Source organism: Corythoichthys intestinalis, chromosome 17, assembly GCF_030265065.1.
Source record: "Corythoichthys intestinalis isolate RoL2023-P3 chromosome 17, ASM3026506v1, whole genome shotgun sequence".
Lineage (NCBI taxonomy): Eukaryota > Metazoa > Chordata > Actinopteri > Syngnathiformes > Syngnathidae > Corythoichthys > Corythoichthys intestinalis.
Window position 1 is genome coordinate 4,446,745 of NC_080411.1, and position 14,508 is coordinate 4,461,252.

Genomic DNA, 14,508 nt, shown 5'->3' on the forward strand with positions numbered 1-14,508 from the left:
CTGAGGGAGACCCAGCTTTCTCACACTGGACCCTACATTGTGCTGCAAAATTTGTTGGTAGTCTTCAGACTTCATAATGCCATACACACGGCTGAGCAGTCCAGTGCCAGAGGCAGCAAAGCAACCCAAAAACATCAGGGAACCTCTGCCATGTTTGACTGTGGGGACTGTGTTCTTTTCTTTGAAGGCCTTGTTATATATTTTTGGTAAACCCTTGGTTGATGTTTTTCCCCAAAAAGCTCTACTTTTTGTTCATCTGACCAGAGAACATTCTTCCAAAACGTTTTTGGCTTTCGCAGGTAAGTTTTGCCAAACTCCAGCCTGGCTTTTTTATGTCTCTGGCTCAGAAGTGGGGTCTTCTTGGGTATCCTACCATAGGGTCTCTTTTCAATCCAGACGCCGACGGATTGTACGGGTTGACACTGTTGTACCCTGGGACAGCTTGAACTTGTTTGGATGTTATTCGAGGTTCTTTATCCACCATCCGCACATCTTTCATTGAAATCTCTCGTCAATTTGTCTTTTCCGTCCACTTCTAGGGAGGTTAGCCACACTGGCATGGGCTTTACACTTATTGATGACACTGCGCACGGTAGACACGGGAACATTCAGGTCTTTGGAGATGGACTTGTAGCTTTGAGATTGGCCATACTTCCTCACAGTTTTGCTTCTCAAGTCCTAAGAAAGTTCTTTGGTCTTCTTTCTTTTCTCCATGCTCAATGTGGTCCACACAAGGACTCAGGACAGAGGTTGAGTCACCTTTAATCCATTTCAACTGGCTGCAAGTGGAATTTTGTTATTGCCACCACCTGTCATGTGCCACAGGTAAGTAAACGGCGCTGTTAATTACACAAATTAGAGAAGCATCACATTATTTTTCAAAAGGTGCGAATACTTTTGTCCGCCCCATTTTTGGAGTTTTGGGTAAAATGATATTGATTTAATTTTTGTGTTATTTCATTGCAAGCAAAATAAATGAAGCTATTACTATTAGGGTTGTTCCGATCATGTTTTTTTGCTCCCGATACGATCCCGATCGTTTTAGTTTGAGTATCTGCCAATCCCGATATTTCCCGATCCGATTGCTTTTTTTTGCTCCCGACTCAATTCCAATCATTCCCAATAATTTTTCCCGATCATATACATTTTGGCAATGCATTAAGAAAAAAATGAATAAAACTCGGACGAATATATACATTCAACATACAGTACATAAGTACTGTATTTGTTTATTATGACAATAAATCCTCAAGATGGCTTTTACATTATTAACATTCTTTCTGTGAGAGGGATCCATGGATAGAAAGACTTGCAATTCTTAAAGGATAAATATGATTTTGTATATTGTGACTAAATATTGACATCTAGTGTATTTGTTGAGCTTTCAGTAAATGATACTGTAGCCATTTAACTGTTCTGCCCAAATGCATGATGGGAAGTGCAACCATGACTGTGCATAGTGGTACCAATTGATATATCTTCTCTGCGTTGGGAAAGAACATAGGGTGTTAAGTAAAAGATCAATTACTACCTTTCTTCCCCACATTGCTTCCCCCGATATTTCTAATCGAAGGGAGAGGGATTGTAACGGCTTTAGCCAATTAAAAAAAGGCTCCAAGGGCTGCCAAGATTCATTCTACTCATTTTACGCTGCCTTTAAGCTCTATATATAGGTAAAACGGCGCCATTACAGATTGAACGCGATAATGCGTGAGTGGGTCGTACAGTGCATGCGTTAATTGCGTTAAATATTTTAACGTGATAAATCTTAAAATGAATTACGGCCGTTAACGGGATAAATTTGATAACCCTACCTTAAGCCAAAACTGAAGACTCTGGATGAGTGTAACATATTATGTCTGTAACATTAAATGCAATTAGAAAACGATTTAATTAAAAAATATATATATATTTAAAAAAGGCATGTCCGATATTTTTTTTCCGATTCCGATACTTTGAAAATGACGTGATCGGACCCGATCGATCGGGATGCCAATCGATCGGGACATCTCTAATTTCAATTCAAACCTGGCATGTAGAGTACACATGTATACAAAATGTTAATATTGTGGACTATGTGACCTAAAATGCGATGTCCACCTATGTGGACGCTAGTTTTTTCTAATTAACAAAAATAATTGCTTGCCCTATGAAGAGTTAAAAAATATATATCTTTTTTTTAAATCTTAAATATTTTTTTGTACGTTTCAAATGTCAAAGTCTGTGTCAGTGAATATTTTCATCAATGAACCTTGCTATCTATAATAACTGTGCTTGTCTTCTGTTTGTTTTTTTTTTGTTATATTATAATCTTCTTGTATGTCGTGACAGCGCGATGAACATGGACAGGTTTGAGAAAGGCCCTCGGGAGATCCTTAACCCTGACATTCAGAAGGTGAGCAGGAAGCTGAAATGCCCCCTCCGGAGCTTAATGTCACGTAACGCAACATAAAGCAACGTCGCATAATTTTGCGTGAGGTAGTTTTAAAGAATTTTCAATGTACTGTAATGTAACACAGCATTGTAACATGTAACACAGGAGCGTTGGAAGGTGCTGAGGATCTTTTTAAGTGTTTCCAATCCAAAAACAGCCGTTTCAGTCCAAATTCTAATAAGGTTGTACTGCTAGTACAAGAAAATATTAATACTATTAATACCAGAGGTGGGTAGAGTAGCCAAAAATTGTACTCAAGTAAGAGTTGTGTTGATTCAAAATAATAAACTAAAAGTAGCCATCCCATAAATGTACTCAAGTGCAAGTTAAAAAAGTATTCGGTTAAAAAAAGAATATTCAAGTGACTGCTTAAAATGTCTATTGTGTCTTTTTTTGTCTCAGGATCTGCTCGTGTTGGAGGAACAGGAGGTACAAAATGACGCTTGGCACAATTTTTACCTCTCAAAATGCATTTTGCATTTGATCGACAACAGCCTTCATGATGTCGAACGTACTCATGTTTCTTTAGGGCTCTGTCAATTTTAAATTTGGCATCCTGTTCGCCAAAGACGGACAACTCACAGATGACGAGATGTTCAGCAATGGTACAAAACAAACTCGGCCTCGATACCACAAGGCATTATTTTCATGTCATTTGTCTGTTTCTCTGTTGTATTGTTTTTCTTAGAAATGGGCAGCGAGAGCTTCGACAAGTTTCTGAAGCTGCTAGGAGACACCGTCACGTTGCAAGGATGGGCCGGTTACCGGGGAGGCTTAGACACCAAGAGTAAGAAGTGCCTGACTTTAATCAGCATGTCCCAGATTTCATTCATATGCACTAGCCATAGCATGACAGCTGGGTCGTCGCACAACGTGGATTTTCATTCTTTTCAAATCTACCTTCTTCTGTGAAGAAATACCAAGCATCAAATGGAGCCATCTTTGCTGATAAAGTCCCTATAGCGCAGTACTTCTCAAATAGGGGGGCGCAGAGCGATGCCAGGGGTGGCGCATTGGAGCTCTGGGAACATGTTTTTTTTTTTTTTTTGCCGTACTAGAATAAAGTGTACTTGCACATCCACTCAGTGGGTGGCAGTGGCGCTCTCATTTTCAGAGTGCGCGCAGTATTTTTGAACGAAGCAAGAGCACACAGAAAAGAGATATGAAGAAGAGCTGTGTGCCGTTTTCGAAGGCCGTTTTCCGACCGGACTCACGCAGTGACCCACTGTCTTCTCTGGTTCTCATGTGTCCGCCCGAGAAGTGCCATTTTTGGCTTGGGATCGCCCAGACGACCGCCCTCACCTACGGTTCTCCCTCGGCTGCCGAGAATGCGCTTTTTTCGGGCCGTTTGCCTTTTGGCTTTGACACTTAATACAGTGGGAGAAGGGGAAAAAACACTGTTTACTGTGTCTAAAAATGATTATAGCGTACAGGTGGAAGCCATATCAATTAAGACGCCACTTTAGACATTAGACCCCAATCTCATTGACAAGCCGCTTGATTGTTTTTCAGCGAAAACGTGGCGAATATTACCAACAAATCGTCCCGCTTTGTCCGTGTTATATCAGTAAACCAGTGAGCACTGTTAGCATGCTCAGTGCTAGATAACCCCACACCTTTGCAAATGAGGTGATATTGTGAGCAGCGAAAATAAAACTGTCCAAACCTTCTGTCCAAAGACACTCTTCCTATTGTCCAAAGACACTTTTTTTTTTTCTTTTCTTCTATTCAGTTTTGTTTTTTCCGTCAAATTTTTTGGCATATTGTCTTCATGAGTTAATGTTTCTAATCAATTAGATTTAAAAAAATTTTTTTTTTTTTACTGATTTTATTACATTTTATTTTTCCTTGAGTGTATTTTTACAATTTGGATGTGACTTTTTTTTTAATTCAGGCAAATGGATGTGCGTTAAGTCTTTTCTGCTACAAACAAAACATTGTTAATGAAGTTATACTTTATTCTATGTTAATTTATATTACATTTTTTTCTTTAATAGAAAAAAGGACACAATGTTAGGCAGATGCGTACTTATAATAATAATTTTGTAGACAAATGATACTATTTACAGTGGCGGCAGAGAATTGGGGGCGGGGGGCGCAAAATATTTACCTCTTCCTTGGGGGGCGTACCAGAAAATGATAGAGAGGCATAGCGGCAAACTTACTTGTCCAGGTGCATGCTAGCATAATAGCTTTGTTATACTAAACTAGGGTGACCATATTTTGATTTCTAAAAAAGAGGGCACTCGGCTCGGCCTCAAGATACTTGAATTTTACTCGAAGTTCACTCAAAGCTGCCTATATCACTTATTTATATTTATATTTTATATTTTTAAAGTGTGCCTCCTCGGTATGGACAGAAAAATTCAGCTTTATTAAAAAAAATATTGCCAAATATTATATACTATATGGAAATAAGTTTTTACTCAACAGGCTTTATTCTTACTAAAATATAATGAAACAATAAAAACACATAAAAAAAAAAAAATGAAATAATGACCAAAAAAAATATCATGCAGACCCATGGAAATATAGTACAGTCAATACAGACACACAGTAGGCTCTGTGCCGCATAAACATTTTTATAAATTACTATCACGTCAATTGTCGTTGAGAAATTGTAATTCCCACTCAAGTTTTGGTTCTCATTCAATGTTCTAGATTGCACGCAAACAACAACCAAAATAAACTGACATACTATTCAACCAGCATGTTTCCAAACGCAGCTGTTCAAAACTACGCTTCCCATAATGCCTAGCGCGGCTTAGCTCACTGATAGCTACCCTATTAGCGAGTACCGGGAGACGAGGCAAAATCAAACGTTGCTATAAAAGTTTAGCAGCGCAACGATGTGACACCAAACGGGATTTTACAGATCACGCCAGTACAAAGCACCGACAGAAGTCAACAGTTGCCATTATATACGTTTTTATCGTAAAAAACTGTTAAAAACTAGGCAGGCCCTCCTACTTAGAATATAATACTAACATTCAACCAAATGTACGAACGCAGAACAATTAATACAAGACTAATACAGCATACTGCGTCTCTTTGTACACGTTTAACCCAGTATAAAACGGAAGACACATGAGTGACATTAACAGGAGATAAACTTACAGAAAGGTGTACGGAGCACTATAAACGTCTCTTAGAACTACTCCTTATTGTAGTCTGTAACTGCCTGTTCTCAGGGCCGTTCCTGACCAATTTGGTACCCTAGGCAACATATTTGTTGGCGCCCCTCCCCCTATTTTCACCACATATATTTAAACAATCACACTGAAAAAGCAAATTATCTCTTTGTAATTTATTATACAAAAAAGAAAACAATGAACAAGTGCAGAAATTAAAAGAAAAATGCTCTAATAACTTCAAAATAATATATGCTAGCAAAAAATAAATAGATAAACACATTAAATATGTTTTTTACATGAACGTGATCGCCATTTTAATGAATTAATGACACATCTAATAACAAATGTTTGCATTTAAATCCGTGGCACTTTTAGTCCCCCATACCACAGAACTTTGAAATGATTAATTGCATATTTAATGGTTTATTTATTTAATTAACCTTGGCACTTTTAGGCAAGACAAATTTATTTGAAAAGCACAATTTAACGCAAGGTAAAAATGGTTCACATCACATGAAAATAAGCAAGACAATTTTAGTCCCCCATACACTTTGTCCAAATTTCTCTAAAATGGGAGGGGGAGTAAATTTAACATAAACTAATCCACAGCTGGCTGAATACTGAAAATATTTCTAAAACAGCCTGGCTAATGATACAGTACAATTTGCTTTAGCTGTAAGTCATATAAACTCTATGTAAATAACCGCTAGCTTGCAGTTGCGCCAAGTATATGTGCTTATGCTGTTGAAAAAATCATCAAAACAAACCTCTGTTTTTCTTCACATTTATGCTCTCTTCTTTCTTTTTCTTCTGACCCAGAGGGCTTTTGTCTTTTCATGAAGTTGACTTGTCACCGTAGCGTTGCTCAATGGCGGAGGCTAAAAATAGCTTCAGTTAGCTTTGAAATCTATGCTTGCCTCAACTTGTTCTTCTGTAATGGCACTAAACACCAGATGGAGCCAAACATAATGTCAAATGAACTTTGCTAACAGCTTTCTAGCAGAAAAAAACTCAAGTATCGCTAGCATAGCAAACTCTGGATATACTATTTTTTTCTTATTTCAAGAAATCTAAGTGAGTAAAATTTACTTGAAGCACTGGCAGATACATTCACTTATTTCTAGTAGATTTACATTGAAAGCAACTAGTTTTAAGGAGGTGTGTTTTGTAGTGTAGCGCTGCCTCTGAAACTTGTGGGGTTCGGAACCACTGATATAGGGTGAAAGTGAATAATAAGAAAGTTGGTTTATACTAGGGTTGTTCCGATCATGTTTTTTTGCTCCCGATCCGTTCCCGATCGTTTTAGTTTGAGTATCTGCCGATCCCGATATTTCCCGATCCGATTGCTTTTTTTTTTTCTTTTGCTCAATTTCAATTTCTATTCAATTCCAATCATTCCCGATAATTTTTTCCGATCATATACATTTTGGCAATGCATTAACAGGGTACCCGCGGGTTATTAAAGGTATTAAAAAAGCATTGAATTTAGTTTTCCATTATTAAAGGTATTAAAAGTATTAAATTAGCTGTCGTAAGTCTGGAATTTTTTCACCGTGGTTTTAATTTTCAAGAACATCTCAGTGCAACCTAAATTATATCCGTGACGAAGTTTTTTTTTGTTTTTGTTTTTAAATCCATAACGAAGACGACGCGTAGAATTTTTACAATGCACTGCACCTCGTGCGTGCGCGCCGTTAGCATCATTAGCATCAACATCACAACAGCAGGCAATCGCACAGTACTGTGTGCTAACTGCTCAGATGCCTTAGTTGTTATGTTCGACGAAAGCCTCAACAAGACAACCAAGTCCAAACAGTTGGACCAGCATGTGAGGTATTGGATCGGCGACCAAGTCGCATCCAGATACTTTGGGTCGCAGTTTATGAGTCATGCGAAGGCAGTGGACCTGCTTAACATTTCAAAGTAAGTTGCTAATTTCTCCAATTAAAATGTGTTAGATGCAATAATGTATTTCTGCACGGTTTGCCTTTCAAATGAATGTGAATTTCGCAGTTTTAACTCAAGAGTTAGCCATGTTCAATGGTGTATTGGCAGGTGCACTAGCCTTAGCATGGATAAACCGGAGTCGTAGATTCACCATCACTCTCAGATACACAACACGGTTGACACTGTCTATTGTTGGAACGAGTGCGGGGTAACGTTGATCTGAATAACATGGCATGGTGATAGGCAAATTATTATGTAGGTGATAGTAAAACACCTCCTTGTATATTTAAATGTTTTTCTTGATTAAATAAGAGTATGGATTTTCTCTATCTGATTAAAAGAAATGTCTTCAATAGCTAACCAAGGATTAACATGTGTTTTGTATACTTCTTGTAATGTGATTAGAAAAAAACAATTACCAAGGAAAATGGTCGTGTGTAGCTTTTTTATTATGTGGTAATTAATGGTAAACTACTGCCATTTAGTGGCTGTTTTTTAAACTTTCAAATGCCAATTGCAAGATTTTCCCAAGCACTTTACAGTTAAGGTGACCAACTTGACAATCACCAACCTACCACCTTGACTAGGTCCTCTTAAAAGGGAAATCTGTTGTATTGCAAATGTAATTTCTGAAGTTGCTTTACAATAATAGAGTAAAATCCATTTTACACTAAAAATTCTGAAAGACCTTATATTCAAATGTGTTTTAATTGTATCTTCAATAAATGTGCATTCTTTTGTCAAACACACTTAGTAATTGAGGTTAAATTTGATGTTCAGTGCTTTATTTTTTGAATATGATTCAATATTATCTAAATAATGGGTGCGAGAAAAGTATTAATTCTCAGTTGAAATGGCATTAAAAAGGTCTTAAAAGTCTTGAATTTAGATTGATCAATCCTGTGGGGACCCTGATTAAGGAAAAAATGAGTAAAACTCGGACGAATATATACATTCAACATTTTTCATTTCATTCGTTTATTTCAGGCCATTATTCCTTGTCAAGACAACAAATATATACAGCTCATATAATCAACATACAGTACATACAGTAAGTACTGTATTTGTTTATCATGACAATAAATCGTCAAGATGGCATTTACATTATTAACATTCTTTCTGTGAGAGGGATCCACGGATAGAAAGATTTGTAATTCTTAAAGGATAAATGTGACTTTGGATATTGTGACTAAATATTGCCATCTAGTGTATTTGTTGAGCTTTCAGTAAATGATACTGTAGCCATTTAACTGTTCTGCCCAAATGCATGATGGGAAGCGCAACCATGACTGTGCAGAGTGGCACCGATTGATATATCTTCTCTGCGTTGGGAAATAACATAGGGTGTTCACTCAAATTCACTCTACTCATTTTACGCTGCCTTTTAGCTCTATATATAGGTAAAATGGCGCCATTATAGATTGAACGCGACATTGCGTGAGTGGGTCGTGCAGCGCATGCGTTGATCGCTTTAAATACTTTAACGTGATTAATTTAAAAAAATTAATTACTGCCGTTAACGCGATAAATTTGATAACCCTACTTTAAGCCAAAACTAAAGACTCTGGCTGAGTGTAAGACATTTTGTCTGTAACGTTAATACAATTAGAAAACGATTTAATTAAAAAATATATATATTTAAAAAAAGGCATGTCCGATATTTATTTGCCGATTCCGATACTTTGAAAATGACGTGATCAGACCCGATCGATCAGGACGTGTTTAGTTTATACGATACATTAGCTGCCTGCCATTGACTGCAATCGATCTCCAATGTGTCTCCAAACTGTTTCTTCCAGACGACACTACAGGGATCAAATCTATCTACACGGTGTATCAGGGCCACGAGCTCATGTTCCACGTGTCCACCATGTTGCCCTACTCCAAGGAAAACAAACAACAGGTGAGCGCCCGCGCCCGTCGTGACTCCCAAAACCCCCTAAGTAATTTCCTTCTGTCGCCTTTCATCAGGTGGAGAGAAAGCGTCACATCGGAAATGACATCGTCACCATCGTATTCCAGGAAGGCGACGACGCTTCGTCGTCCTTCAAGCCCTCCATGATCCGCTCACACTTCACTCGTATCCTTCTGGAGAAACAACCGATTTCCACGTCTGCTTTTCCCAACTGCGTTTCCTTCACTGGCATTCGCAGATATTTTCGCGTTAGTTCGATATAACAGCCAGACCGACAGTTACAGGTGGGAAACTCGACTGATTGACAATGGGATAAAAATACTTTTTTCGCTTGTTTGTTTGCTGGTTTTTGTCACATTCTCGCTTTACAGGTTGAAGATTTTCTCCGAGGAGAGCGTCCCGCTGTTTGGACCGCCTCTCCCGTCGCCGCCCGTCTTTACCGATCACCACGAATTCAGGGACTTTTTATTAGTCAAATGTAAGAATGATTTTCAACAATTACGTTTGGAGGCAATTCCATCTTCAACCATTTGTGTGTTTTGTCAACATCAACACTAGGGATGGGAATTGATAAGATTTTTACGATTCCGATACCATTATCATTAATGGACCATTAGTCCAAATTAGAATCAATAAGGGAATCGATAAAGAATCGAATCGCTAAGCAATAGGGGTGTAACGGTACACAAAAATCTCGGTTCGGTACATACCTCGGTTTTGAGGTCACGGTTCGGTTCATTTTCGGTACAGTAAGAAAAAAAATGAAAAATATAAATGTGAAAGTTGTTTATTACACACTTTTGTGCATTCAACAATAGGAACATTAGCCTATAAAAAGCTAGAATTCTGCTCAAAAAGTAGCGGGTATTTAAAGATAATAATCCAACAACAATTTGCCTTTCAGACCCCGCGTATTGGTCAGCTGTCTTTCTGAAAGAAAGAAGAAAAAAGAAGTCCTGTGCTAAAGAGAAAATAAATCCCAATGACAAAGATTTTAACATGTATTTTACAAATGAAATGCCTAAGACCCTCCCAAATGATGTTGAATGTACAAAAATATATTTGTTTCACTGTAAAAAAGATGTATCATTTAATGAAGACATAAAGGTCTAATTTTGGCAAGACAAAAGTTTTGTCGTCTACAGAAAGTAGTGTGAAAATTGAACAATAAATGTAATTCAAATACAAAAATATGTTACATAACATAAGCAAATGAAGTTGTGGTGCTGTGAGATAGCCCAAATTTAATTTTTTGTATGACTTCCATGGGCTTCGGCAAGGATTCATACAATTTATTGATGAAGTCATCGGGAACATAGAAGAAAGCAGTCTTGCATGCCTCCCAGAGTTCATGAACATTCTTGGGTTTCGTCTTCCATGCTTCCTCTTTCTTCCTGTTCATGTCTGGTGACTGGGCTGACCCGACGATCATGATCTTCTTTGCCTTGAGGAACTTTGAGGTAGATATTGAAGTATATGATGGAGCACCATTTGCAGAATTTGTCCCTTTTTATGGTTAGGAATGTAAGATGACGCTAAGAATTGTTGATATTTTAGACTATTTATCTCTCAGGGTCCAGACAATTTAAAAAACGTGTGTCATTTGCCGAGGCCCACAGCCTGTCAAAAGGATGGACGCTGGAAAAGTGGCAAAATGTGGGTTTTTCAGATGAATCTTCCATTGAATTACACCACAGTCGCCACAAATATTGCAGGAGACCTACTGAAGCCCGCATGGATCTGAGATTTACTCAGAAAACAGTGACGTTTGGTGGTGGCAAAATCATGGTCTGGGGTTACATCCAGTATGGGGGTGTGCGAGAGATCTGTTGGGTAGAAGGCAACATAAATAGTCTGAAATATCAACAAATCTTAGCTGCCTCTTTCATTCCTAACCGTAAAAAGGGACAAATTCTGCAGCAGGATGGTGCTTCATCGCATACTTCAATCTCTACCTCAAAGTTCCTCAAGGCAAAGAAGATCAAGATCCTCCAGGACTGGCCAGCCCAGTCACCAGATATGAACATCATTGAGCATGTGTGGGGTAGGATGAAAAAGGAAGCCTGGAAGACGAAACCCAAGAATGTTGATGAACTCTGGGAGGCATGCAAGACTGCTTTCTTTGATGTTACTGATGACTTCATCAGTTAATTGTATGAATCTTTGCCGAAGCCCATGGAAGTCATACAAAATATTAAATTTGGATCTCGGAGCACCACTACTTAATTTGCTTATGTTATGTAATATGTTTTTGTATTTGAAGTACATTTTTTGTTCAATTTTCACACTACTTTCTGAAGGCGACAAAACGTTTGTCTTGCCAAAATTTGCCCTTTATGTCTTCATTCAATGATAAATCTTTTTTTCGGAGAAACAAAATATTTTTGTGCATTCAACATCATTTGGAAGGGTCTTAGCTTTCATATGAGCCATTTCTGAAACCAATTGAATAATTAAAAGTCAGGTTATTAGCAATTGTTTCTACAAAATGGATGAGCGACAACACTTTTGTCAGGGACTGTAGAGCCCAGGGTTTTTTTTTTTTTATTTGCTGGGCGACGCAACTTGTCAAATACAAAGAGGCGCTGTGAAGAACTACGTAGAATAAATAAATGAATAATAAATATCGGTTGAAAAGGATTATGCTACACAAGCTTTTTATTAGGCTTGTTGCTAACACTTGTGTATGTAAATCTAGTAGATAGTAGTAGCTTGTTCTTATTAGATATGCATGTGTGCCGGCGTCAGTGTTGTCACAGATTACTTGAAAAAGTAATTTAATTACTGATTACGTCTCAAAAAAGAAATCTAGTTACTTTACTGATTACTTCATTATCAAAGTAACTAAGTTACTTTAAAAGTAATCTATCAGTTACTTTTTACAAATTTTTCTCCCTTTGTCGCTTCAAAATAAGAATGACAACAGAAAAATGTCATCACATGTAATTGACTTTCCGATGATTGAATTTAAAGGGGAATATCAGAATTTCGCGCTAGCTTAGCCACTCCGGAGCCCTGAAACTAACAAATATCTGACAAACTGCTTGGAATTTTTTAAAATCAACTCCACCGACCAATTAAACCCCGCTAACTCTAAGATTAAGCCTAATGTCAAAACCTCTGAATTTCGGGTTCATGGTTAACAGCATATCAGTGCCAATGTAAAACAATGCAAACCGACAGCACAATAATCAACAACACACAAGTGGATTGTACAGTGCAATAAACACAAAGGTGGTGGCGGGCGCGGACGCGCGTGCAGCCGTGCACATTAACAACCCGGAAGTACTCCTCTCAACACTCACGCGGTCACATTACACTCAGTCGGACTTACAACACATCCCACAGAAGCTAAACGAACACATCACCTCACGGCATGAATGTGCAACACGCATATGATGTAAACAAAGCTTGCCAACTTGGTGCGATGACTGCCCGTCCTTGCTACGGCAAAGCTATGAAACAGCCGCATATGTAAGGGGGGTCCAACCTTTTGTTGATTCCCTCCAGAATGAAGGAAAAATACCTTTTTTCATGGATATCCATTATCCACAGATCCACATTCCCTCGCAACGTCTCAACACTAGGCGCGAATGTCCACCCGCCTCAGTCCCACAACACGTGACGTGAGACCAAAACAGGAAATGGCTAAGAGGTTGTCATGGAAACACGTACTGGGAACCTTTTAGCATTTTCTATTCAAAATGCTCTTCGTACATGACTACAATATTCTTCATTCTACATACGTTATGAGGCAATGAAAAAATAGTAACGCAGAGACACTAAGGAAACTAAGTTTAATCAGATTACTGGTGTAAAAAATGAACGCGTTAGATTACTCGTTACTGAAAAAAGTAATCAGATTACAGTAACGCTTTACTAACTAACGCGTTACTGACAACACTGGCCAGCGTGGCAGGGTTTTTATAAACATGGGGTTTTGACAGTTGCCGTCATATTTTCGGGATCAAAGCACCATATGTCGGAACAGCGTTCCGGCCCCAAAACTCATGCCGGAACGCCGTTCTGGCCCACTTCCAGCCCTGGCTGGTGGTCATCAGTGTAGCAGTAAAAGTGAAAGTTGTATTTACGGAAGATGGAACAGAGGGGGAAAATGTAAATGATGAAGAGGAGTTGCCCTAGGACAGAGCCCTGTGGCACGCCAACGGAGACAGGACAAATTTGGATTTGAATGGGCCGAATTTGACCAATTGTATGCGGCCAGACAGGTAGAAGGTGAACAAAAATAAAGTAATTTTCTCTTGAGGAAAACACACTTTTTGGGGGGTAAAAATCTGGGGAAATGACCAAATATTAATTGTCAATTTTGGACCAAATGTGGTGTGTTCTTGCAGTAATCAATGGAGAGAAAGCCACACTGGAGACGCCAACGTTTGCCCAGAAGCGTCAGCGGACCTTGGACATGTTAATCCGCTCGCTCTACCAGGACCTCATGCCCGACCTGCACAAGGTAGCGTCAAGTTTTGGATTTTTAATAGACCGTCTCGCACTTGCTCCTCCCCTTTGTCACCACTGCGACTTGAGAAGCTGCTGACTGTGTTCTCCGCTGCGGCCCACTGCGTACTGCACCACAGCACAAACACTGACTGACTGATTCCACTGCAGTGTTGCCTTTTGCTCTCTGCTCGTCACTAGCGTTTCCTTCCCTGCTGATTTTGTCTGTCGCTGTCAAGCCCAGATGGCAGAAGTACTCACACCCCTTGTGCCTGGGCAGTGGAAGTACAGATACTTGTTTGGAGGAAAAAATACATTAATAATTAGAAAAATATTACTTTCAATTCATTGAGTTATTCTAACGATTTTTAATCATTGTTTTTATCATTATTCTTATTATTGATTTATGTATTAAAAAAATAAATAAAATGAAATTAGTTGAACCAATTCCTCTTTATCGGGGATAAAAATAAATATTTTTTATTATTTATAATTATATTTAAAAATATTTCAATTTATTCAAGAAATTAATGAATGGCATTGCATAATTTTTTAAAATTAATACCTAAATACAAAAACATTCGTACATGAAGACTGTTACTGCTGTAACATTTTTAATTGTA

At 38.3% G+C, this 14,508-nt stretch overlaps 1 protein-coding gene across 6 annotated transcripts in view; it reads left to right on the top strand.

Moving 5' to 3' along the window:
* garnl3 (GTPase activating Rap/RanGAP domain like 3) overlaps positions 1 to 14,508 on the top strand; it is a 121,563-nt gene that overhangs the window by 75,534 nt on the left and 31,521 nt on the right. For all 6 annotated transcript variants that reach the window (XM_057818905.1, XM_057818909.1, XM_057818910.1 and 3 more), the window contains exons 7-15: positions 2,332 to 2,395; positions 2,837 to 2,863; positions 2,964 to 3,039; positions 3,123 to 3,221; positions 9,315 to 9,418; positions 9,487 to 9,595; positions 9,669 to 9,714; positions 9,802 to 9,908; positions 13,786 to 13,901. In XM_057818905.1, coding sequence (XP_057674888.1) covers positions 2,332 to 2,395; positions 2,837 to 2,863; positions 2,964 to 3,039; positions 3,123 to 3,221; positions 9,315 to 9,418; positions 9,487 to 9,595; positions 9,669 to 9,714; positions 9,802 to 9,908; positions 13,786 to 13,901 — 748 coding nt within the window. The remainder of the gene's footprint in view (positions 1 to 2,331; positions 2,396 to 2,836; positions 2,864 to 2,963; positions 3,040 to 3,122; positions 3,222 to 9,314; positions 9,419 to 9,486; positions 9,596 to 9,668; positions 9,715 to 9,801; positions 9,909 to 13,785; positions 13,902 to 14,508) is intronic.